The following is a 27,517-nucleotide window of genomic DNA, read 5'->3' on the forward strand; positions in this document are numbered from 1 at the left end:
GAAATTACAGGATTTTTCTGCACAGTGATCTTTCGTTACCGCTCACGTCTTCGCTTAATTATTGTTGAAATAATAAGTAGAAAGAAATGTGCTCTTTTTGAAACTAGTTGCTACTATTATTAGTAGGCCAATGGTATGTTCTAATAAAAGTTGCCGCTTTATTTGGCTGTTTCGCTGCTTCTTGTTTAGAGTGAAACTGGTGTACCTTACACGGTTAAAAAAAATGAAGCTTCTCATTTTCTTTCCTCGCTTTTTCCGCGTTCTTTTAACATTATTGAAGTATGTAAGATGCGCATAGCTTGACAAGGATGAGAGGTCAGCACGGACATGCCACGGCCTTGTCTAGTTGCGCTCACTTTGCATCTTTCGATATCACAAAGAAACTCGCCCAGCAACAAGCATTATTTTAACATTATTATGTTACAAAATGAACGACACGAAGTCATGAAAGTAAATTGGTTCAACGCAGAAATAACAGAACGCAAAGTTCTCTTCCACAAAGTAGAAACCAAGTGTTCGTAATGAAGGTAGACGATCACTGGATGGATGATCGTTAAATGTAGGAGTTCTGGAGACGAATTCAGAAAACTTCTCTTTCTAAGTGCGTTGTCCCATTGGTAAGCCATCTGGTATGTTCCGCATCGAGTTTGGCTGAAGCAGTCTGCTACGAAAATTTATAGTCTAACACGTTTTTGTGAATACGTGCCCTGATTAGTTCCTACCCAGCTTCGATGGGTTGACTCACGTGACTTGACACACAAGCCCGGTTGAGGAGACTGAGGGATGCGCTTTACCTTACAGACTAAAGATTACCCAAGAGAGCTAAGAAATTTATGTTCTCAGAATGGTCCTTACATCGACAACGGGTATTTCACGTAAGACATATGGGTGCAGCCACGTTGGGCTGTTAAACGACAGTTATCCTTTTTTTCATATCTCGTGACGTGAACTGATGAGGTCAGGGGACGCCGAATGCGCAAACCCAGCCGTTTTCACGTGTATACGTCCAACGTATAGTGCTGTTCGTTCAGTTGTTCAAGATAAAAAACGGCGTGGTTAACAGCCCAATGTGGTGGCACCGAAACCCATTCGCAAAATAGTTCATACCCATGTCGGACCTAAGGGACAGTTAAGCACAGCAATATTGATCTTAAATGAATCAATTAGTAAACACTGGAGTAAATAGTGGAGTGAGGCTATTGCAACGGAACATTTTCACGCAACCACTTTGGTAGCCGAAGCGATGATGTAGAAATGCTCACTACCAACCTTGTCACGCTTACTTTATATCCCATTTTCCAACGATCAGTTTCATTTACTATTTTTTTTAATATTAGCCCCCAGTCACGCTCATTCGCTGGTACCGACCACACCAGCGGCGCGGAGGTGTTACAGGCGGATGAAGTTAAGGAAAATAAATTAAGGAAAATAAATTAATTAAACGGTGCCTCGTGTATTACTTGTTCTGCGAATAAGCTTTTCAATGTGACTTTCCACAAGAGGATTTTGCGAGCGGCCGCTAACCCCCATTTATAAAAACACGGCACTATCAACCGGTCGTTTATCTATAGCCACCGTTGAACCGTTCCCATTCTTTCTCTTACAGAAAGCAGAAAGGAAATGCTTAGTTAAGCCTCAACTCACTGACTCACCCAGTCGACACCTCATATCTAAATTATGCTCTCGCATTGCGTCCAATTAGCCGTCTGTCGATGAACCTCGCGAACACGTGAACCACCACCTACACATGTATTAATATTTTCATACACGAGAACACCTGCGTGAACATAATTAACTTATACTCGGCCGCTGGCCCGAAGGTCGCGGGTTCGATCCTGGCCGCATCGGTCATATTTCGATGGAGGGGAAGTTCTAAAAGCCCGTGTAATGTGCGATATCAGTACACGTTAAAGAACACTAGATGGTCGAAGTTTCCGGAGCCCTTCTATAATTACATCGTGGTTTTGGCGGGTAAAACCCTAGATAATATAATTAAATTATAATAGTGATGTTTATTGAGGAAACATCACAAAATTAATTATATGCGAATAAACGTTATTGATAGCATCCATTAGCGGATTAGAATTGTTTTTGCAAAAATAAGCGGTGAGGTTGTTTTAGAGAAGGAGTGTCTGGTAACTTTAAAGTACCAAAGGTACGTCGAAGCGTGAGTAAACCAAGCCGCAGTTACTAAGCCGGAGTGAACTGTCTTGGTGAGTAATTTGCAAATTATCCCTTGGCTGTAGAAAAGAACTATCATATATCTTATCTCTCCTGAGTAATCAACGTCTGATTGGAGACACAGCGAGAAATTTAGTGCGGTAGCAACCATTCGTGGATGGCACTTGAAGTAGGAGAACCCTTTGGTTGAAACATACACGTAATTCACTCCATAAATCCACTCAACCATGCATACAAGCAGTATCCTTACCTGACAAAAAAAAAAGACGCTCAGCCTACGTGGCGTTGCCAGCGCTCTGCATTTTCCGACAACATCAGAGGAATAAACAAGGTGGTGGAATGCCTTGCACGCAATTTCCATAATATAGTTTTTAAATATTGCTAGTACGATGCGAATTCGATTAATGCAGGCAAACTCGCTCCGAAAATAATAATATATAATAAGGTCTGGCACAGAGTGTTCGCCCAGTGCGTTTCAATTCCTCACAAACTAAAACGATGATATACATGTAGCCTTCGCTTGGACAAATGGGAATATGTTTAAAAGGATCGAAGCCTTTTCGTAAGACCCGTTGTTGAAGGGTGTTTATTTACCTACCAGAAAGCCCCACTCACAGATATACAAGAGCCCTCTTGTTTTTGTTTTTTAATTTTTTGTGTGACTCCTGACTAATAAATGACGCTGCTTTAAGCATTAACGTCAGTCTCAGATTGCATTCAATTAGTTTCCCCAAAGCCGACGCACCGTTCCACTCCAGCAAACAGAGACATGGTTCATATGGCACAACATGAATTGAGGTTTATTGAAACAACATCGCTGCCTCATTTGAGCAAACATTTCACGCCGACTGTTACCGATGAGACCAATCACAACACAATGGCACACAGACACAGGCGGGCCTTGTTGTACCAGCACAAAGCGCGCCAGAAAAAAACAAAAATCCCACGCATGCAAAGTATAACGATCGAGAAACAGCCCGCAGACAGGACTACGCACCAGGGCATGAATATTTACAAGCGACGTCGCCGGCGACCACGCACGACAGGCACTTAGTCGCGAAGCTTGCCCTGGCGGTTCCAGTCGAGGTACTTCTTGTACCTCGAAGCCACACCGGTCGGGGCGATATCGAACGGCTGTGGTCGGTCGAATGGGCGGCTCACGTCCTGCGGGTTAACGTACGTGACGCCTACGGGAATCCCGTGCTTCTCGGTGAGTTCGCCCGAGTCCCCGGTCCTCTTCTCCGTAGACGAGCTCAGTGTCGGGAACTGGCGAATCGACTTGTAAACAGGGACGGCGTTGGGTACAGCCTGGTTGGAGTACGAAGACTGCGGAGCGTACGCGTAGCCCTGTACTCCGTCTGGGTCCGCGTAATTTTGTATCCTCTGAGGCTCCGGGTAGTACTCGAAGTCGGCAACGCCCGCCTCTGGCACCCTCTGGTAATCATGAACAGGAACTGCGCTCTGGCTACTGTAGTCAGTGGGAACGTAACCAGCGCCGGACAACCGTTTCGAGTCGTACGTCGGGTAGGCGCCAGTGGCGATGTCGATGGCTGGCACTGGAGCCACTGGCCGGGAAAGTTCGTACGCTCCAGCAGCCGATACGTGGAAAGCAGGGCACGGCCGCTACGGCGGGTGTAGCCACCTACACCCGCAGTATGGACGGGGTGGTAGGGGACCGCTTCGGGTTGAGTAAAAGCCGGGACGGCTGAGACCGCAGGTCTAGCGGGGACCGCGTCTGCGGGATCGGCGACGACGTTCGGTTTCGCCGGAGGTGACGTAGCTTCGTCGACGACCTTCTGAGGTGGCTTCTCGGCCGTTATGCGGACGTCGGCAGGCTCCTGGTTAGTGGTACCTGGCTCGTTAGTCTTGATCCACGCCCTGAAGCCTTTCCTGTCAGCCACGTACGTCACGTGGCGGTATAAACCGTTCGCGTCCCGGTAGCCGTAGGAGCCCCTGCGGTTGTTTCTCACGTCGCTCTGCTCGCTGTGATGTTGCGAGTTGCCGTCAGCGTCCCTAATCTGGTACGAGAAGTGGTACGCCTGCTGCCGCGTGAGTGGCGTGTTTCCCTGCGGGATACAGATACAGAGAACTTTATTGAAAAACGTCCTGAGAGAAGATGCCCTAGGGCAGCGTCGTGGGCCGCTCCCGCGGAAACTATTACACATCGTACATTACACATCCTGTGGGAATAGTTCGAAAGTCAGCGGGGGTAGTGCAGTCTGGTTTTCCTTAGACTGCATTTTAAACGTAACTCTTGCCCTTCCGGCATGCTTTCAGGAAACAACAGAATAATTTTGGAGAAGCAATCCAGCTGGGCTAGAGCTAACTTTTCGACGGAAGAATTGTATCCACCCGATATAAGACAAGTCCCCTCGAGGAAATCGTCACTTCGTGTTGAGGCTTTCCTTGTTCGCCCATTCTTGATAACTACAAGTGTCGTCTTCCTGTGATAACGTTATCGTTGTATGCTTGTCTTTTGCTTTTTTGGCTCCCTTTGGTCCAGAAACGACTAGACTATAAAACCACGTCACATTCCATGCGCTCTTAGGAAGCTGAAGTAGCAGAAAAAGCAATTGCATGTATCGGTTACCGCTAAGACCATCGATGTGCGCCACCCAGTCTGGCAACGCGCTCGAGCACTTCCGGTGCGCAAGCAATAAAGATCAGGTCTTCCATGGCCACTGTACGTGTCGGTCTCATTCCATATAAATGGTACAGTGACAATGACGTTAACGGAAGTGCATCTACATACTAACTCGTGGCTAATATGTGTACGAGTAATAGTATAGCGTACACAGTTGAGTCGCAATTAACACGAACGTATCGTTAAAACAGCTGATGCACTTTCCTGAAGATGACCATATTTTAACTAAATACCACAGCCAGTCTGAGTGCGCCATCTCTAACGCCATGAGATACATTAAATAATTATATCCGCTTGAGAGGTTTAGTGCATCTTTTTGAGTGAGAGAGAGAGATAGTATTCTTTAAGGAAATTCCCGGAGAGGTTGGCCTGGTTTGTCGCCTGGCTTGCTACTCCAGGTGTCGGGTGATGACTATGGTATATACAATGATCACATATACACCATATCAGACCCCTAGACAGAGGGGGGGCCCTAGGGGCCCGGGCCCCCCGAACTTTTGGTGAAGTATGTGTTTTTACCAAAAATAAATACTAAAAATGGGTGTGTTTCTCAAACATTCAAGGTTTTCAGCAAGTGCCCCCCCCCCCCGAAAAAAATTCCTGGCTACGGGCCTGCACCATATACACACAAATAGTACGTACAGTCCCAAACGCACATATATACATAAAAAAAGTATAATTCACAAGCTTTGGTTAAGCTGAGTGTTCCTCAAGAACGCCAGCAGGTATTGCTGTTAAACGGATACTGAGTGATGAAAAGAGGGTAATATTGAAAATGCCTAAAAATACAATTAGAAAATAGGGTGAAGCCGCGATTTCTACGTACAGTTCCCACTTCTTAGATAACTTACAATAGGCGAGACGTGGGTATAACATATTACCTGTAACTGAAGGCATCACTTAGGCTCTTCCAAAGCTTACAGCTGGCACAATGTGAGCTGTGTACATAGTCACCCTCAGTATTTGTATTTTTATGTCTAGTATGTGCGCTGTTGTGTCTGCTGCTGCAGACGCTTGTAACGAATTCATCGCTTTGCATAGCCGAAGGTCACACAGCGCTATGCGACAAGCATAGGGTCGCGAGCTGCCAATTATCTAAAAAGACAAATGTAACATCCGAAACGTAAAAACACAAATGTCTTTGGCGCAGCGTTTTCTTGACCTTGTACACTATGTTCATTGTGAAGTCATTATTATTTATTTTATTTATTTCATTTATTGACTGAGTGTCATTCGATTTCTCTAAAGTAACGCTTTACGCATATGCACCGAAACAACGAGCGTACTGCACAAAAGAAAACAAAAAAAAACGGTAATATCAAGTGCGCTCTGATCTCACGCTCGCTGATCTTGTCCTACATGCGTTAGCGTTAAGTAAACACATTTTTGCAAGGAGGAATGAATTCCTTCAGCTCTTTCACTAGATGGAGGGTAACTGGCGCGGAACGTTAGGCGCTTTCGCTACCAATCCTTCGGTTTCAACATGCCAAGCAGGAATTCGATGCGCCTTTGATTGCGTGAAATCGTCCACACGAACACAAGCAGTACAGGATACACAAAAGCTTGCCTCACCAATTCATCGGTTTGGCGACGACCATATTGCTTTGCATCAATGAAGCAGCGTAGAACAAGGCGAGACTCGTAAGCGAACGAAGTACGACAACTGAAACGGCGATCAATCTCGTTGGCGCGAAGTCGCCCTTGACGTCACGGTTCAAGGCACCCTGTCAAAATATTTCTGACGGGTGCAAGGCACACAAAGATTTTGGTCGGTGGCCTTCCGCGATGCTTTTGACAGGTGCCCCAAGCAAGGCTGCATATGCTTTCACTTTCTCGCCGCTATAGGTGCAAGGTCCAGAATACTTGACCCACATAGCCGCACTCAAACCCCTTGCTGAGCACCACTTACATTACGCCATTAAAACATCTTTGAATGGTAAAGTGCGGAGAAAACAATGAAGAGGCCCAGTAATAGCTTTTTTTGTTGTTTTGTTGAGGCCCCAGTGTATATCTTCCGTTCCCACAGATACAGGGATATTTGCATTACATTACGCCATATTTTCATCACCTGCATCAAGGCGACACATAAGACGTCGGCATAATGCCTAAACTGTTAGTTACGAATATGTTCAGCGCGCGGCTATCTCAGTGTAAAATGCGATTCCGGGTTGTGGAAGCCGGAATACTTGCAAAGGGACAGTACAATGCTTTCTATCTCGAATTTGATAAGATTTTAAGTAGTTTCTTTCGCCGCCTCGTTATTTAACGAATGTTTTGCTGCTCATGTCTGTTTCTCGATATGACTGAAGCATCAGGTGCTTGAGAAAATACCTTAAGCGATGACTATAGTGGCAACAAGTGGATGTGATGTGACTGTGAGGTGATTGTGAGCGCTCAGTCGAAGAAATGTACTACGGAAGGCAAGCTATACTTGTTTTCAGACACCTGCATCTCACCACACTCAAAGTCATTCTTTCATTCAATGAAGAAAGAACACCCTTTAGCGGGGCTTCATTTGAGCGCTTGGAACCACCTAGAACGAAATCCAAGTATGTATACAATTACAGCTCTGGCAGTGCCTATATATGCATATCGTGAACGCGCTGAAGCCACGAATTCGAAGCATCGCCGCTGGTTTTTTTATGTGGCGCATTCTGCACAACAACGCAGAGTATTGTTCTCCACTACATTCTCAATAGGTGCTCGTCGTTGTGCAGCAGCAATTTTTTGCTCTAGCAGCGACTAACTCCGACGGTGTGTTTTTGAAGATCTTGTTGCTGGGCTAGTTGGTACATAACTTCGGGAAAAACCCGCTGGTGGTGTATAGCAAAACAGTTGCTTAAAAGAAATATATACGGTCTCCATGACATTAAAACGCGCATTCAGGTTTGGCGCTATGCACGAACAGCTTCACGACATCTTTCAACGAATTCAGCACCCTCATTGAGTTTCAGAGCATCGCTATGTTTCCTCCTTGTCTCTGTTTGTTTTGCAGGTTGCACGAAACGGCATACTGAGAAGAGGAGAATTACGGTTAGCCACTAAAGTTTCTCGACAAGCATGTTCGTGCTCGGCAATGTATTCACCTAGCCCCTCCCCCCCCCCCCCCTTTCTGCTCCTGAAACTTTCAGCGCCTAACATGCTTGTGCACTGTCTCCAGGATCGGAGGGAGTGCAAGCTTTCTGCACCTTGCCTGATTTTACACTGCCTCCGTGATCAACCCACCTTTTACCGCGCGGCGACGTCATGCGATGACATATGACGTCACGTTATTTGTCGTCATGATGACACAAATTTTGGCGATTTGTGACGTGACTATGACGTTTTATGGTAACGTCATTCCGTAATGATGATTTTTTGCATTCCTCGTGTTGACGCCGACGCCGCCGACGATCAATTTTAGCGTTTTATGAGGCATTTAAGACTTCCGCCATAATAATGGGCGTTCGGACTAAACGCGCAACCCATTACGATAGACTAAATGACTACGCCTTCTGCGGATTACTCCAAAGCGAAGGGAGGTGCCCCGGACATCGTACATTTTCCATCATGTCGTCTTCCTGCGTGGGTACGTCGTCCTGTGGAGTCTTGCCGTCCCCGAAGGCCGGAGCCGCATGCACTGCTGGAATTCCCGAATTCGAATCCTCATCTAGCGGCTCGTACGGCCGTAACGCCCGGGCTCCATGAGCGCAAAGCAATAAAGTGGCCAGCAGCATCTGCAGCAGGAAGAGAACAGCAAAGAGAAACGTAGTTGCATAAAGGTCCATACAATCCGCGCATACGACATCTTACAGTCAGTACGCAAACCCAGTAACGTATATTGCCTGCATCGTGTAGTGCGGCAGGTTTGAGGGGCACAAAGGAATTCCATTGCGTTTTGATCCAGAAGCATGTATGACTAGCTTGCTATCTCAAAAAAAAAAGTCCGGAAACAGTGTGTGGGTGCTCGAGCCGACGTTTCGACAAGTGGACTTGTCTTCTTCAAGGTTCGAACATAATTAAGTTCCAGCCTTGAAGAAGACAAGTCCACTTGTCGGAACGTCCGCTCGAGCAAACGCTGTTTACGAATTGTTTCATCGCAAACTTCCATCTTCCCTTTTTGGCGTTTTTTGGATTGCTATCTTAAAGGAGAAGTAAAGATAAAAACGGCCTGTCTCGTATTAGTATATTACAAATTCACAATACCGAAGGCTTCACTGTTACCGCGATAAGACGCTTGGTAAGCAAGAAAACGCGCATAAAGAAAATACAGGTGGCGACGCCCCCTTGAGGTTCCCATCATTACCCTATGTTTCCTTTTTCTGTGCATTGCTTCAGCTACAGAACTGAGCAACTGGCGTGGGCTTCTTCTAGGCCTTTCGACTACGCCAAAAATACTGGCTTGACACGTGATTGCAGGACCTCTCCGACACGTTTGGAAAACATGAATACTACAGCTCTATTTTCTAGTTCACTGTGAGCCTGTGTCGTAGCCAGAAATTTTTTAGGGGGGAGAGACGGGGCGTGGTTCAACCATACTTTATTCATGTTCACGTACGCGTTTGTATGTGCGCCAGTAGCCACAATTGAAAATTTCGATGAGCATGAATCCCCCCCCCCCGGCCCCTTTCTACACCAGTGCTGTGAGCCGATGTATAAGGATGTATATGCTTCTGCACACGAGGCTCATAATGTCAGCAAGTGTGGGCTTTTGAAACGCAGATTTTGAGATCTATAGGAAACGAATGTTGTCCCTCTCCGGCATCTCGTGAGTCACCACGAGCGGCCTGAGGCACTGGCGAAAGGTGTGCAATACTTGCGCGACTTGCGGATGAAACATTCGTGAATAGCATTGCATAATGATCAAATAATCTTTCACATATCTGGAAGTTCTTATGACGGATAATTCACTCAGCCAGCCAACGCTCTATCATATTTCGCTAACAACGGGTCACTCAGAAAAGTAGCCATAGACGACCCAATTGAAACACTTTCGTTTTGAATATATACCTCTTCATCCCATTCCAGGAAAGTTGAAGTACAGTACAACCATAAGAGGTCTATATACAGATATATAGACCTCTTCAAGTCTAGGTTTTGACGAAAATTCGTATGGCAAATACGAAATAGAACGCATCAACTGCCACATCGATCTTGGTGAACGACATCGTAATCACGCGCAACTTTCGAAGCAGTAAATCGTGTGCTTATGCGCCATACTGTAGAAGGAACTTGAAGAGAATTGTATCTTCGTGGATTCCTCCATGAGGAGTGAAGCTCCGCTTCAGTGTTGTTGTGCTTCCTTATTTCGTGTCAGTTGGATTCATTTATTTAATTAACGCTGTTGTTTACTTTTTACTGCCTATAATAGCGGAAGGGAGTAGCTGAAATACTCTTTACCGCAACCCGCGTGCAGCAAACGCAATGCAACCGAACAAGGAAATGTGACACACGTCTTTCCTCCTGCATTACCTTAATAAAAATTTTCATCTTCAAGTGGCAACCGCGATAAACAAGCAAGCCGCCAAGCATTTTCCGCATGATATAATCATGTATATTTCACCTCGCCCTGTACACACACATTAATTAGCGGGTAACTTGCATTGCAGATTGCTTGCTCTGTAAGCCGCAATCATTAGAAACACAGATCGGGGACGACTTTCGCTTCTGAGGCAAGACGTGACTTGAAACGGTGCGACGGACGCTGCTCTCAAAATATATCACGACTACTCTTCACGGCACTGATACAACAGAGAATCAAAATTAGCAAATGTAGATTTCGCTGACCTATGTATATTAAATTTTTCAACACACAAACGCGGACGCATCTCTGCCTGTAGTACATGCGTATGTCACGATCCCATCACGCTATCAAAGCACACGATCACTTGTCGCAAACCTAACACCAAATCAGGCTACCTCCACTAGTACAAGCCTTTTAAATTTCTAGTGGCCCGCTATGGTGGGTTGTGGGTGTGAATAGAATGTTTAGATAAACATCCGCATTATATATGCTCAACCGTCACCATGGGAGACATGAATTAGGCAGAAATTTAGCACGCGAAGTAAAAAAATGTGCATGTTTGAAAGTAAGCTTTTCAAATATAACATCAATGGTGAAGAAAAACTTCAGAAGTATAACGCACAGCAGCAACCTAATAAATTAGACGTTCAGATTTGCTGTCCAGCAGCTGCTTTCACCAAGGATACGAGCAACAGAATTATTCTGCACAAATCAAATTACATTGTACACTGAATGACGCGCCAACTTATATAAAGAATGATAAAAACAGTAAGAACGCAGCAGTCCTGCTGGTATTGCACCAGAGGAAAGAGCACAACGTAAAAGTAGTAATAAAGGAATGGTTTCACATGCACGCAGTTTCTGCGTGACTCTCAAACAGAAACTGGTGACCGTCGCGCTGGAGCAACCGTTTCACATCCGGGAAGAGTACTGTCGTGAGATGTTGTCTGCGAATTGCATAAGGCACTCGTAAACGCGTGGAACATGCAAGCACAGAAGCTATAGTCTCGCAGTCTATGTCGCCATCTACTCGCTGCAGCACTTTGAAGACAGTACGAAACCAAAGGACTCTATAGGTAATGCGAGCATATAATAGAATATATTCTAATAGTTACGAGTTTGAAACAGCTGAGCTAATTTGTGTCTCTTCTTCAGTGAATTCTTAAAGATACATAATTTTTACTTTACAATACAGCTGAACATGCATAACGGGCTTTTAGGTTTTCTAGTTATGCTCAATTATAATTGCCTCGTCACATGAGCGATAAACGACTCGCCAAACTCTCGCTATTATGTTAGTTAAAAGGAGCAGCAGTGGGGTTGTGGTTAGAGTACGTGGACAAACTCTGACGCGAAGCTTTTATGCAAGATATTTTGTTTGCGTAAATATGGCAGGCAGTTTTAATACTTGTCACAATATTGGCGAAGGCGCCTGGCCAATGAGCGCGTGGGAAAGAAAAGCTTCGTTATATAACGCCGTACTTTCCAACAAGACTCTTTATGATTTTAAGGAATCCTACGGACGATACTTCCAACAACCTTTACTTCGCTATCGCGCAGTCATATTTCCATGAACAGATACAACTGTTGCTTGGCATGGCAAGTTCTTTAGCAATCGCAATAATTTCGCATTGCTTCGTCGAGGACAGCGCTACTATCAACAGTTCCGTGGTAATGAGTGTTTAGCTCAACTCTTTAGCGATTCAGTGGCAAGGCATCTTTCTTATGTGCATGCGGCTGCTGTCACGTTGAGTACAACATGATGGAAGAAGAATGCAAAATGTGTGTTTCGCTGAGTGTGATAAAATTTTATCCTCAGCTCATGGCGTTCTTAGCAATCCACGATCCCAAAAGTAAAAAGGGGAGTGCACAAAGAGGACGCAGCAAGAACAATAAAGATGATCGATCGTCTCAATGCTCCTGGTAATGTAAGCATATTGACTCAAGAAGAAGAAAATTATAGATATCGAGCGCACATTTCGATTTTTCTGGCCTAACAGTGCAGCCACGAAACGAAAGGTGTAAGCTGGATGGATATGAATCAATTAACCAGATGTACTCGCTATGAGCCTTGGTGACGACACAAATCATTTTCGTTTCAGCTCTCGTGAATGAATGAATGAATGAATGAATGAATGAATGAATGAATGAATGAATGAATGAATGAATGAATGAATGAATTAACCCCTGTCCCGTCCCACTCTCCGTCGATGATGATGGCGTCAGGTGACGGCTTGAAGCCCTTGGACCCGGGCGGCACCTTCGGCTTGCCGGACAGCCCAAAGTTGACCAAAACTTTTATGACATGCCTCTACTACCATATCCAAGAAGAAAAATAAATCCTCACTAAAGCGAAAGGTCACGTGCTGAAGCGAAGCTCCGCAACCCCGTGACCGCAGACGACGCTGAGGTCACGTGGGGTCATTAGCGCACGATTTGAGAATTATAAACGACACGCTCTTGTTGGACGAAGGAATGCCGAAAGGCGAGCACCGGAGACGCACCGACGTGACAGGCGTTAGATGCTGGCCGGTGACGAAATTCCTCCTACAGACATTGTGACGCAACGGTCAACAATCGGTGCCAATTTGTTCCGGTTGTATAGCGAAGTGCCGCACGCACACCTGTCAGTCAAAGTGAGGCTAACGTTGAATATCCTCCTCTCCTGGCAGTGCTGCAATTCAAGGACGAAAGCTGATATATTCAAATTGAAAATCAAGCCACCCGAATGCAGGGCCGGGTCAGGGGGTTTCCGTCACGCCCAAGATCTGACCACCCACGCTTCTAGTATATCATAGACAAAGGTCTCAAGCGTTGCCAGCTGGGCAGGGTCACGCAAGAGTATCTTGTAATGTTTGCTGCTCAAATGATATATCTTCACTATAGTGCCAGATGTCCCAATGATTTCTTTCGTTTGCACATGAATGTAGAGCGGCGCCACTTGCGTGTACCGAAGCAGACGCCCAAACACATTGGTCTTAAAGATGACTCTTGTTCTTCTCAGTACAGCGTAGTAAAACGAGGGGCTCCTAATCTAGAGCTTTTTCCCCCTGTCTGATCTGCTTGCCGCTCCTTTTCGATGCACTCGCCTAATAATTGGCTGCTAAATATTTTTCTTGTGAACATTACACTTGCTGAATAATAAGCTTCCGCAAGCATGTCATTCTACGGTTACTCAAATTCCGCTCCTTTAGTTCGTCCCTGCAATTATGAATTCGCGCTATATTGCTCTAAATTTCGTTTTTTATGTTCATTGAAGCCATAGCGCTGATAAGACAGGGACCACAGAAAGAGGACAGGACGTGCGCTATCTCTCTTTCTGTGGTCCCTGTCTTATCAGCGCTATGGCTTCAATGAACGTAACGAACCAACTAGCCCAAAAGTCTGTCCTCTTCGTTCTTTATGGTTGTGTACATGGGAATGGTTCCCCTTACGTGTGTGACCTCGCGTGTATCCTAGAGTGGAGAAACAAGCTCTCCAGGAATATCCCTGAACCACACGCTCCAAGGGAAGAAGCATTTGCACTTTCTATCAAATTTGGCACCAAAGCGCAGGGACCCTAAATTAGGGCTTTTCAGTCCTGGCAAGCGCGCTCCTCGGAGCTGCACTTCCGCAAACAGCACTTGTTGTACGAGTCTTATTCCGCAATCGAAACGTGGTACTAACACCTTATACGCTGCCTCTTTGGAAAAAAGTTCCGCCGAAGTGTCGCTAGGCCCGCCACGAGTTGTGCCTGCGATAGCGGTACCAGAGAAGCCGTAGCCCGCCATCAACCAATCTCTCAAGGTGCGTTGCGCAGGGCCGTCGAGCAGTGGGCGTCCGGCGTGGGAACAGGTATCGGTGCTCCATCGGCTCCTATCGAGGCCGGAAGATGTGTGTGCAGAAGAGGGCGGGAATGGCGGCGGCCAGTCGATTCAACAAGTGGCGGACAAGAAACGGGTTCGCCCTCTGCTAGTCACTGTCTTCGGTTGGCAGCTATAGCACCGTTCTCACTTCGTCTTCTTGCTCAATAGACTGTCGTTCCTACGGTATTTCGGCCCCGCTATATAAATGGATAACGGCCTTACGGTCAAGAAAAAAACGATCAATTTCGTGAGCTGTTAAGTCATATCAAGACAAAATCTTGGAATTCCTTTCCAATATGTCGGAGTATAAGTACACCTACAGACGGACACATTCCGTCCAATAAATTAGGAGGAAGAAAAACGAGCGTGCTGTGTTCTCGAAGCAGTGGCTTTAATTCGAAGTACCGCGTTCAATACGATTCTCTACAAAAAACATTCCGTTCACCGATATTTCCGACACAATGTTATTTTGAAGGCAGGAGAGTCTGTGTGGTCCCTAGAGCAATGGTTACTTTTGCGCTGACACATTCAAAGAGTCCCACAACGCACACTGCTTGCTGGTCCGTCTATTAAAACATCAAAATGCTCTGTCGTTGTGTTATCAAAAAGAAAACAAATTTCACTCTGAAATAATGATTGAATGCACTTTCATCCACGCTAAGCTTTAACATCTATGGTAAGCTTGTTGCATTAAGAAAAAAAATGATAAAGCTGGCGGAAATGTGGTTGATCCGGTGGTTTTTTCACATTTTTCTGTCTATCATGTTTTATGGACCATTCTGAGGCACGGGGATGTAGATAAACTCATTATCCCTGCCAATGGAAACAAACATTGACAGGGTCCCTTATGCATTCGCCTAAGACGACTGGAAGGCGAACGCCATCTTCTTCTTCTCATGTATTGATCATGCCCCGCAACTTTCCGAAAGCTTTCTGCACCTTACCTGGTTTTATAATGCCCTCCGTGATCGGCCTACTTTCACCAAGCGACAATGCCATGTAATGACGTCAAGATGACGTCACAAATTTTGGCGATCTGTGACGTTATGGTGACGTCATCGCGGGATGATAATCTTGTTTTATCATTAGAGTGGACGCCGCCGACGTTCAATTTTTGTCTTTTAATGAGGCATCTAAGGCTTTCGCCTTAATAAATAAGTAAATGCGAAGGCAGGCTATCAATTGAGATAAGCATTGGACGAAAAGATGCGAAGAGGGGCATACGCGATACATAATTCCGTCACTATCGCGCACGCTGGTTCTCGGAAGACCGGCGCGACTGCAGTCAGTGGACCTGAACGCGATCTCTCTGGCTAAAATTCGCGGGCTCCACTCGACCGGTTTCCGCGCAGCTGTTCCGGTAGCCAGCCATGCCATCGATAACCGTGAACTTCGGGGACGCGCTTCTGTGACGCCGCCCTTTGTGACACCGCGCCGCTCGTTGTGTATTCACGGTTGACTACGCCGCATTACTTTCGCAACCCCCACATCCGCCATTACAAATGAGGAGTGTGAAATGCCTGCCAGATAGCTTAGATGCACTGCGGTTCGACGAACGGGTGAAGGTGCGTTGATAAAGCTTATGTTTATTCATGACGTATGCATGGCGTCTCGCTTCCAAACCTGCCGATCCTTCATTGAACCAGCGACGCCTAATACGCACTTGCTAGACAGCTTGCAGCCACTGCCTCAAAGAAAAAAAAGCGAAATGACTGCAATTCTTGCTTTCGAGTTCAAGATGCTATTTACTATAACCACGAAGGCACGTGAAAACTAAAACACCGACTGTTTTAGTTTTCGAGTGAGACTGACGCTCACTCGACTGCGTGGTATGGTACAGCGTGACTGAATACGCAAACAGCAAGAATTTTAGGCAATGCAGTGCGAAGTCGCGCACGGTTTATGTTCTGAAATTTTATTACGGTGAAAATGAAAATATTCATATTGTAGCCTAGTACGTTGCATCTTGCCCTCTGTGTCAACGGCAGAAGCGACCAACTTCGTGTCCTGCTGGCCTATTGCAACCCATCCCGTGTTCCGAGACACCTTTCGCCATTGTTGGGATAGACCTAGTCGGACCTCTCCCCGCCACGCCAGCAGGTCATCGATGGATCGTGGCAACTGTCGATCACCTGACTCGGTACGCAGAGACTGCTCCTCTACGTAAAATTTCAGCCTCAGATGTCGCCGATTTCTTTCTCAACGCCTTTGTATTGTGTCATACTGCACCTCGCGTCCTGCTGAGGGATCGCGGCAAGACTTTCCTGTCCACCATCATTCAAGACCTACTGAGGACTTGTGGCACAGTACATAAGACGGCGTCAGCCTACCACCCTCAAACGAATGGATTGACAGAGAGATTTCATCGCACACTACCAAATATGTTATCGATGTATATCGGTCCAAACCACGACAACGGGGATACAGTTTTGCCTTTTGTGACGTTTGCCCACAACACAACTGCCCTACGAACTACTGGCTACTCTCCTTTCTACCTCGAGTACGGCCGTTCACCGACATTCACCATCGACGTATCTTTCTTAAGTATTCCAACTGACACCTCGGCAACCATATTCGAGCAGTTCGTCTCAAGACTAGACGAATGTCGGCAACGTGCTCGCCTCAATACAGAAGCGAGTCAGCAAGATCGCAAACAACGCTACGACAGCTCTCATCGCGACGTCTCCTTCAGTCCTGGGGATGAAGTGCTGCTTTGGATGCCTATTCGTACTCCAGGATTGTGCGACAAATTTCAGTCAGGCTTCATTGGGACCTTTATAATTGCTGAACAAACATCCCCAGTGAACTGTCGTGTCACTATCGCCGAGCTTTCTTCGGATCGTCGTTGTCGCGGTTCTGAGCTAGTTTATGTTTCACGTATGAAGCAATTCGTTCGGCGTCCCGTTTCCATCTAAGACGTGGCCGGGCTGGCCGCTCTCGCGCCCGGAGGGGGGGGGGGGAGTGCACGTCATCTTCTCATTCTCATCTGTACATACTCATCACCACTCTGGCCTGGGTTGCGGGGCTCAGCCTCGGCGAATTCAAGAGAGAGTCTTGCGGGCTAAAAGTTGCTTCACAATATCTTAATATTGCCTATTACAAACAAATGTGTCCATTTAATAAAATATTGTCCATTTATATTACAGTGTTGAATATGAAAGTATGAAGATGTTGTCCATATCAATTGTGATGGACTAATATGGAAATATTGGCTGTTTAAACATTTTCACATTTAAACCTTTCTTAGGATACGTATTTGACAATCCAAGGTCAATGCTACTACCACCATGTGCTGCTTTGTATGGCCGAGTAGTAAAACATGTTCCCAGTGAAGTTGAACGAGGCGCGTGTTATGGTCCTGTGACTAAAATGCTTGCGCTGATCAGAGTGAGGGTTCGTAACAGAATTCAGTATGCAACGTCACAGCATTAACCAGAAGATTTCTGGTTGGTTACTTGGTTTGCTTATGGGGTTTCACATCTTGAAGCGAGTCAGGCTATGAGAGACGCCATAATAGAGAGCTCCGGATATTTTCGACCTCCTGGGGTTCTTTAACGCGCGCTGACATCGCACAGTACACGGGCCTCTAGCAGTGTGCGTCCGTCGAAATGCAACCGTGGCGGACGGGATCGAACCCGCGTCTTTCGTGTCAGCAACTAAGCCCCGCAATAACTGAGCCACAGCACTGCCTGCGGCGGACTTCAGAACGCACAAGCATCAACGACGCTATAACATGTTATTCCGAGCGCTCGGAACGTGCATTACTCACTGACTTGCACGGCATGGTACAGCTTTCTATTCGACCGATATTGCACTAACTACCAACACTGTCGCCACGCTACGTCAGGGTTATCGCAGCTTTTGAGGAAGCATTGCGCGCATCCTGCATTTCTCAACTGTCTCATTTCCTGCTTGATGGAATCGAACACATTACGTACGTGTAAAAGCCTCTCAATAGCACCGCGCATGAGAGGCCCCGCGAGAAACCGGTGTTACCCGGCCTCCCGACATTAAACCTCTTCCTCGGTCAAAAAGAAAATACGGAACGTGACGCGAGATCCTGGCTTCGTGAAAAGAAAAAAAGTGTATAATTATAACGGATGCTACGCGTGGAACAGTTTGGCAGCGTTGAAATGGTATAGGCCATGGTGCAGAAACGGGCAACGGAGGCATCGAAGTTTCCCGGCGAGGAGCGCAAAACTGACGAGGAAGGAGGGGATATGCCGTCGTCGATGCTGCGCGACCGGGGCCGTGGATCGTTATTATCACCGGCACGTTTCTCTGACACTTCCATCTTCGAACCTGGAGCCGGCGCGCACCTTCGCAACCGCCGGAGGAGTCCAGGAAGCGCGGTCGGGATGGCTCGGCGAGAGCAAAGCGTGGTTTTCGCCTTCCCGCACGACTTGCTTCAATAGAGAACACCAGAAAGAGGAACAACAAAATGCCGCCGCCGCCGCCGCTCTTTTAGCCGTAGGAAACGCCGAGAATCATCGAAAAAGAAAAGACAGGAAGGCCGGAGGAACTTCATTTCCATTCTTCTTCTTTCTTCCGCTTCGATAATGGCCTCCTTTTCTGTGGAAGGCCAAGTCTACGTAAAGATGGGAGACGAGACCGGCGGGTGGACAAATTGTGATGCTGGATTCATTCATTGGCCGCCTGACCGGAAAAGGACGCGAGGCTGTGGCTTCGGAGATTTCGAGAAAAAAAAAAGGTAGATCTGGAGAAGGATCTTTTTGTGGTTTTTGTCGTTATATCGCAATCGACTTTGGCAGTGAAGGATGTTTCTTCAATTTGAGGAAACGAAAGAGGAATGGTCTAAATTGGAGACCTGTGCCATCCTGGTTTTATTTCGCAGGGGCCTTGGGAGCACCGACCTCACGTCTAACTTAACCCTTGGAGATGCTATGTACGCAATTGTGTACACCACTTGTTCTTGCTCTTTGTTCGACTAGGAGCTAAGAAAGAGCAAGGTACATTGAGCTTTGGATGAATTGGACCTCCTGCATAATAAGTTTGTCTTCATTTAACTTCATTTTGCAGTGCACTGTTGCATATGATCACTTCGCTGGAGGCACTACCTTATTCGACGAGTCGTTCGACGTGCCGCTTCCAGCGACTCACGTCAAAAGCACATTTTTTCTTTGCTCAACATGAACATAAGCGAAAACGAATTTTCACTACATTTCTCGCCTGAGATTTCATTCTATTTATGCAAAAACCGAGCATGAATGGTTTCAGAAAAAAATAATATTTAATTAGAGGGTAATTCGGAATTATTACTATAACACACATAAATTAACGTATTACGACATTTTTTTGCGATATAATATCGAGTGCCTTGAAATGACGTTGTATCGATTTGAGGCACTTACATACATTTCTTCATAGGTGGCATCTGAAATGGTTAGATGAGCATCTTTCTCAATTTACTCAATACCTTTCGTATGGTTAACATGAAATGCGCATACTTGGAGGGCAATTATCTCAAGCTCCTACCATGTTCATGCAAGAAAATATACACGTGACGTAAAACGGTACAAATTACCAAAAATGGTCCACTCTGTTCTACCTGGTGAATAGGTGTTAATCGTCCTACTCCAGTGTGTGCAGTTGTGCTAACCTTCACCTAGTAGTATGGCACTCTCAACATAACGGCCATTCTCTAAGCGTAATTATTGCATTCAGAATTAAGCATCTATATGCCGTAGCCCAGGAACAGGGCACGCTTTTCAGGTGCTCATACATGTGTCAAACACTAAAGACAATCCGAATAGTTACTATAGTCAAACTGCTTCAAGTAGTACGACCAGTCAGTTCTGTCCGTGCACCGTTCAAGCGAACTTATAGCGTGTGTCGGATTGAAAACGTTGTCCACTGAACGCCTGTTCGTCAATTTCAAACTGGAAAAAGAACCCAAGCCAAGTTCGCGCGTTGCAATGCTTTCTTTCCACGGGTAATTTTCTTACCTCCCAGAAACATCATAAATATACAATAAAACGCAATAAAAAAGCAAAAGTTACGATGCATAAAATAAGCAAAATTACGATGCATTTTACACCATAGCGACGTTTTTTCTTTCAGCTGTTGAGTTTTAAAACGTCCTAAATCTATTAGAACTGTGCACGTGAATAACATGATCGAGTTGTTATTGAGCCCAGAAACTTTGTCTGATGGCTTGACTACCATGTTTTCTACAGCCTTGGGAAATGAATATATCTAACTCCTAGGAAACGTCTTCTGGTCCTTTGTATACTTCTGTTATCTAACACTTGGCCGGCAAATGGGGGCTAACAACGGGCAAAGAATTATGGATTGCAAATAAGGCATAAGTGAATTGTGCTCAGTGTTCTGTTAGACGGAACCTGCCTCTCATTGGTCGTGACAATGAACAGAACTGGTTGCAGTGGCTGCAGGACCTTTCAACAATTGTTATAGTGGGCATAAAAGTGTTGAAAAAATAGCATTTCTAATTAGCGCGCTGCGCGGAGCTTGGTTCGACTAAAAAAACTGCAAACTGGTCACCTGTTTAAAAGAAACACATACAATACGCGCACCAGGCGACCTCACACTGGGTGCATGCAGTATGGTGTGATTACCCACAAACACCCCTCTTTGTTACCGCTTTCAAACTTCAACGAAAGCTGAATTGATTATTCTATTAATGCTTCACGCACAGAGACGTGATTAGGAAACAGTTTATGAAAAAAAGATTTAAAAAAGCAAGAGTCCCGTGTAACTTGCTTTCCGGTCAGCATCAGCTCGTTTTCCTAACTACGGGTGACGAATAGTTCCGACTTCACAGTTATCATTCTCCTGCTGTTTCCTCAATTTCTAACTGCCTTGTTCTTACGATGTGCTTAAGATTACATATATGTTCATAATTTTTGCACATCACGTTCATCATCTTAATTTGAAGGACCCTGCCCTGAAAGATTGATGGCTCGTATTTTATTTTTAACGTTTTATTTTATTTAGGTGTGAAAACATGGGTAGGTGGGCTGCTGTATAGACGGTTATCCCCAAAACATAAAATCTATACCCCGCTTACAAAAAGCCAAACAATTAAAATAAAGATATAAACAAAAGCACAATACACGTTTACGATCGCCTACGTACAAAGTCGGCTATTTGCGCTAAATCTTCTTGACACAAAGTGAACCAGTGACTTAGAAGCAAAGTAAACATGCAGCAGCCTACACTCAATCCGTACACAATGCTTGGAAGCAACTGAACACGTAGAATTCGATTGTTTTCGCTCGCTATCCTTTGCAAACGTGGGCCAAGGTTTTCACATTCCCTGGAGCACTAAGGCGAATAGTTATAGCTCACTTTTGTTTTATGCACGATTGTTCTTACTCTATTTTATACAGTTTTTATTGTCAGGACTCACTACTGGAGTATCATGATGATCTCGTAAGCGTAGCATCACACGGACGACTGTTGAAGCACGAGATGATATAGCGCTGGAATAGATTCGTTACAATGTATAGGCCCCAAACAGCGTTAGTAGCTAGAAAGATAACTGTACTCTACCAACAAAAGATCGTAGTAACGATAGCTGATGTAAGTCTTAACTCTAAAACCTGCCACAACAATAGAAACGGACAGAACGAGCGGAGCCCTCAAAGTACACACACACCGCAACAAATCACCACGCTTGTCGCGAAAGGATTAAGTAACCTGCTGCACTCACCTGAAAAATCATGACGATTTCGCTTCAGCAACGCGGGCCTATTATCTCCACGGAGAGGAAAGACGCAGCCTCCGAGCGCCAAACGGAGAAGGCAGGCAGGTCGCGTACAGGTGTCGATTCCGAAGAAGGTCGGGTCGGACCGATCGGATGCGCCAGGCGTACCGAACTCGAAGGGCTCACGCTAAGCGAAGAAGCTGCGGAGGATGCGGCTCGCTCTCTTCCCGGTTACCCCACTGATATTTCTTTCACTTTCTCGCCGTCCGGCGCGGCAGTTTTTATACGGAGAGGGGCAGGACGCCCTAGTTTACGTCCCCTCCTAGCTCCAGCCACTGCCGCCGGACGAGGCTCGCTTCTGGGCTGGAAAGAGTGCGTCGGTTGTCCGCGAGCGTATGAGCTACGTTAGAGCCTAAAAAAGCGAGTGAGAGAGAGAGAGAGAAATAAAGCGTACACCACAGAGAGGAATAACGAACAAAAAACACAAGCAGCATCGACAGGTCCAGACGACTCACCTATGCACGCTTCACAGCGCATCATCAACCTCGCTCGTGGAAAGCACAGAGGATGAGGCAAGCACAAAACAAGAAGGACCAAAGTTCGGAGACGACCTTGCGACCGTTCCTTCACCTTGTCAGCGAGATTGACCTCGTGAACTTGAGGCGGCTTCCTTCCTTCGCGTTCACCCTTTCTTCGCCCGCGAAGAGAACGAGCGAAAACGAGACGCGCGGTTGCACGTGGCGGTTAGGCAACAAGGACGGCAAACCAATAAAGAGACATAAAAGACGCGTACTTAAGAAGCGAAGATGCCGTAGTCGTAAATATGCGATCCGCCCGGCACCCCACGTTCGGCGGGGGGTTTAGTCGAAAAGGGCGGTTAGTCAGTTCAGTCGAAGCTGCAGTCTCTAAAGGGGAGCTTTACCTTATCGTGAATTGGTGGTGACTTGCTGTCCTTCCGCCGCTCCTTTTGTTTCGTTTTATTTTGTTACCGGACCAACCACAAGTTCAATGTCTGCGTCTCGGGGTCATACGACAGGGAGAAAAACAGCGTTGACCGCCACCGCTGCGGCAGTTAAAACAAGTAAAGATCGTCATTTGCCAATGCCTGCGCAACGCATTTCGGGGTTGAAGTGGCAAGACAAATGGCGCCACCCGTGCGCCTCTTCGTTGGGCTGTTCCTTTTTTTTTACAGTTCCGTGCGTGAACTAGTTTGTTGCACGTCTAGGCAACATCATTCCTTAGCCTTCGACGCAAGAATAAATAACAGATTAAATAAAATTGATACGAGGTCACGTAGGCAAGCTATCTCTTGAGGTTGTCGTGTTTACGTTCGGTCGCCTACGAAGGGGTGATGCATGTAAACAAGGCCATTCTCCTGGATACAAGATGCTTATTTTTAAAGCGTGCGATAACGCTACGGCTGTTACGCCAGGCAATAAGTGATAGCATGAACGCTGTTAGTTATGACGATAGAGATGGAGAGTAATTTGTGTGCCATCAATGTCTGATAGTCTAGGAAACCCTCCGATAAGGGAAACACGAGCTGAAAAATTGATGTAAGTTTGGCGGTACGGCATAACCATGTAGGTTAGGTTATTCGGATTCAGTTTCTAGTAAGAAAGTAGCCGCTGAAACACCTCAAGGTGCATTTCATCGATTCTGCCCCTTTATTTTATTCTTAGTGGAAGCCTCGCACACACCTGTACCTCTTACCGAAGTTCTGCGAGCGGGCAACATTTAAAAAATGAATTAAATATGAAGCTGTGTCGTTTTACTGGATGCGTCACGCGATGCTTTAGTATTTTAAGCTTAAATCCAGATATATGGCCTGGGGTTGGGGTACCGACACAAAAATTTGCTGTTGTGCTTTATGTCTTCGTTTATTTTTTGGCTTCTTCGGCTTTTAATCTTGTAAGTACAGAGCTGTGCCGAAATTCCTTAAACGCACGAACGTTCAACAAGGGCCTCGAACATTCTAGGTTAAAGTGTTCATCACACCCAATTTTAGGTCATAGTTTGTGTTATATAGGTTAATCCTTGTGCGTTCACATATACGCTGGCAAAATTTTAACGTATTTTGTCGAGCACTTCATTTATAATTGAATATTTTTATAAACACCTGAGCCGCCTGAGAGTCGCGCCACACTGGCGCACTCGCGAGTCGTGACGTAACAAGCTGCTTGCTGTGCGAGCATCTGCATTCCGGCGAATGATTTTGTTCCGTGGTCAGCTGCACGTGCAGTCCAGAAATTTCAGCTTTTTTTCAGCTTGGCAGTGAAATTGAACGATTTGCAGCAACGAAAATTTGGTAGAAGACGACGGCTCCGCTCTATTCAGAGCATGACGTCACAGACGCCATGACAAAATGGCGGTCGCCGGTGGTGGATGTGGTTTATAGCCGGCGACTGCTAGGGCTTATTTTGCATTAAAATATTCGCTTACGATCCATTTTTCATATATGTATAAGCATAATAGACCCTCTACTTCTATTTTTCGCTGAAAACCGCTGATTGTTGGGTGACTGTGTCATGGCCCCTTTAAGGGAGTTAATTTCAAGATGCACGCTTAATGAAGCCAGGCTACCTAATGCAAACTTTCTTTTCAAGACTTCTGCGCCCGACACGAACATTGAAGGTAGTGGTCACAAACACTTGAATTACGCGTCGCTCAACTGGATCCGGTTATCTCAGCCTACATAATGACAGTGTCTCACCGAACTCTGGGTTCACGAGGCAGAAACGATTATTTTCCCTTCGCTCTGAGCTTCTCTGCGTTCCACCTGGGATCATGATCCGCACAGTCGTTGTCCTCTGACCTCGTAATTAATGCGTTTTATGGGAGATTAGCTGTCGCTTCCATTAAAACGTGCAGCCACCTACATCATTGGCACCGTCTCGTCTCTGCTCTATTATCCGGTCGTTTACATCGTTCGGCAAGGCACTGACATTATGGCTTCAACTAATGCACCAATTCACGCATCACTGATACCCCGTAAGCCCCAAAATTTTAGTGGCGCTCGGAAATGACTCACATAAATAAGCCTTACGCATATAAATTAGGCGCGTTTTTCGAGTTTGTGCCATTAACAAGAGTTATAATTCATAAATTCTTATGTCTGCAAAGAATTGTGTTCTCGTATAGCGTGATTGCGGAGTCAGGGGCTACCGAAAAAAGAAAAAAGCGCGACAAACATTTCATGCAGGTCACCATTAAACAATGTTCTCAAAAATTATTATAAAAACTCAATAAAGGCCTACGCTGCGTGCGCGTCAAAGTAACGCAGAGAGACAATACATCGTTTAAAGAAATGAAGAAATGTTCTGTAGCTCAATCAAAGCCACCACTTCGTCTTTAATTTAAAAATACATTGTTTCCTAACCTTGGTACTTATGACAGGTATCTTCTTCTCGATTTTGTACACAGTTTTACTTCGAGTCTGAACTTGCGATGTGGACGTAAAACAGTTGTTATGTTGCCCAATGATACAGAGCTCTGTGTCCTATATGTAATATTCATATTTCTAGCCATTTTGAGGGGCTTCAAAGCTTTTGAAATCAATAAAACTATGACATAAATTTACATCGCGTACTCTCTGTGAAGCACCGGCTCACAGCACATAGTGGACTGGTGATATACTCTTGATAGTACTTTGGGTAGCAATAGGAGATTTTCAACACACCACTACTCCGGGTCACTTCCGTTAAAGCATTCGTTATCTTCCTCGCAGTTTGCACATTCAGTCTCTACCCTAGAAGTCAGTTTTATTATGCTGAGTGTAAACATGCGAAGAAAAAGAACGAATATGCTAGCTCAGTGACTTGCTGCAAAAATGCAGAAGCATGTTCCCATGTGCGACAATAACGACATTCATCGACAAGATAGGCGACGAAAAAAGATTATCCGTATGTAAGGCCGGCATTCTTTTTTGTAGTTTTTAGCATTGATAGCAGCGTGGTCGTGCACCGATTTTTATACCGCTTGTTTACGCCGCTAGTTGTCGCGTAACTGTTACTTTTGCGACTGTGTACAAGACTTCAGTGACATAAAATTTCGCATGCATTTACGGCCATGCGACATGCAGGAGGCACGACTGTAAAAACTATACACTGTAGTGCAAGCGGGTTTCGACAACAGAGGCATCACGGCTTATATCCATCGGTCCTGGTTTCGGTTGTGCAACGTTTCGGTCATTAACACGTATAAGTCATAAAACTTTCAAGATATACTTATGAATAAACATTCTTCTGAACATTGGCACACAGGAAGTATATGTTCTGTTAAGCATCCCATAATAGTTGTGCTAAACGTTCTGCTAAATGTTTGTTTTCTCAACCATGCAAGAAATGCGCTTACAGTAGTGTGCAATCCATCAATTATGGCGATTAATGGTATATGCAGTAGCAGCATCGAAAGAAACCCTGTCTGAAAAAGAGTTCTTCATAATTCTTTTTATTGGATATGGACACACTGTTCTTGTTTACCATTTCTCTCTCTTATTTTGTCTACAAAGTTATCCTTCCCCTATAACCTGTCACATATGGTGCCCGCTTTTATACGGTCTGTCCAATGCATGCGAGACAAGCATGACTCGCATGCATGAACGTAGGTGTCCTAAGTGCATGACTTGTGCGCTCAAACGGTTTTCACGCTACACAAGTAGAAAATAAAGCTCTTTCTAGCACTGCTCGATTCGCAGCTCCTTCCTGAAAATTTTTGAAGCCGAATATTCACTCAATTACAACAACTAAAATATTTCGGGGTTCGAATCTTCGTTCTGTTTTACAGAAGGCGCCTTCATAGACACACGTCTCTCCATTTTCCTAAAAGCGTTGCTTTATTAATTTATTATGCCCGTCACATGGCTGATTTATTCAAGGGCCGAGCTGTATTTTATCGATAATCACATTAGAGCAAAGGGGCAGGCCGAGACGAAAAAAATGTGAACAGAAACAGCTGTTCCGAAATATTGTTCGAAACCTTACAGGAACTTCTAAAGCAACAGCAGGTAAAGACAGAACAATTAATTGAGAAATACGAGCTCTTCGATGTTATAACAAGAAGAATTTATTTTGCTGTATTGGATCAACATCTTGTTTTTTCTATTTTCCCGATATTTTATAGTTTTCAATGCTATATTGTCTTTTAAGCATTGGGGTCATTTTCTTCATTATTATGGCGAGCCATTTGAAATTATTATTCTCGTTGCCATTTAATCTCTCTAACTTTACTACTTGACTGCTCGCATTTGCCTCCGGAGTATGCACAATTTCTGCTTATCCCATATGCGAATTTCATCATCCCCTACAATGACACGTTTCAACTGTCGTTAAACTGAAGTATGTTGTGTGGAATTCGGGCAAATTGGATTACATGTCGGCTGTTATTTCTATTTTCGTGGTGCCAGATAAGGTGGGTTATGCAACTTTTCAATCTCGTAGACATGAAGGAGCAATTTCATTTTGACAGTTTTGCTCGCATATTTATTTATGATTTCTATGATACATATGCCTGGAGGTAAGCGACGCCGCTCCAGTCAGGCATGTGCATGCGGTTATGGTACCATGTTTTTTGATGCCCGTAAGTATTCATGCCAAAAGTTTATAGTTTCTGGCATCAGGAACCAGTGGTCGGCAAGCTCACTCCGGAGTCAATTTTAC

General features: G+C 45.3%; 1 protein-coding gene across 1 annotated transcript; it reads right to left on the reverse strand.

The window, feature by feature from the left end:
* Positions 1-2,954: 2,954 nt before the first annotated feature.
* LOC119387607 (uncharacterized) lies at positions 2,955-22,207 on the reverse strand. Its single transcript, XM_037655044.2, has 3 exons — positions 21,867-22,207; positions 8,365-8,541; positions 2,955-4,247 (listed from the first exon to the last, which is right to left on the reverse strand). Exons 1-3 carry the CDS (start codon positions 21,876-21,878, stop codon positions 3,435-3,437), a joined length of 1,002 nt encoding a protein of 333 aa, XP_037510972.1. The 5' UTR covers positions 21,879-22,207; the 3' UTR covers positions 2,955-3,434.
* Between the last annotated feature and the right edge of the window lie 5,310 nt (positions 22,208-27,517).

This window comes from Rhipicephalus sanguineus, chromosome 3 (genome assembly GCF_013339695.2).
Source record: "Rhipicephalus sanguineus isolate Rsan-2018 chromosome 3, BIME_Rsan_1.4, whole genome shotgun sequence".
Taxonomy (NCBI): Eukaryota; Metazoa; Arthropoda; class Arachnida; order Ixodida; family Ixodidae; genus Rhipicephalus; species Rhipicephalus sanguineus.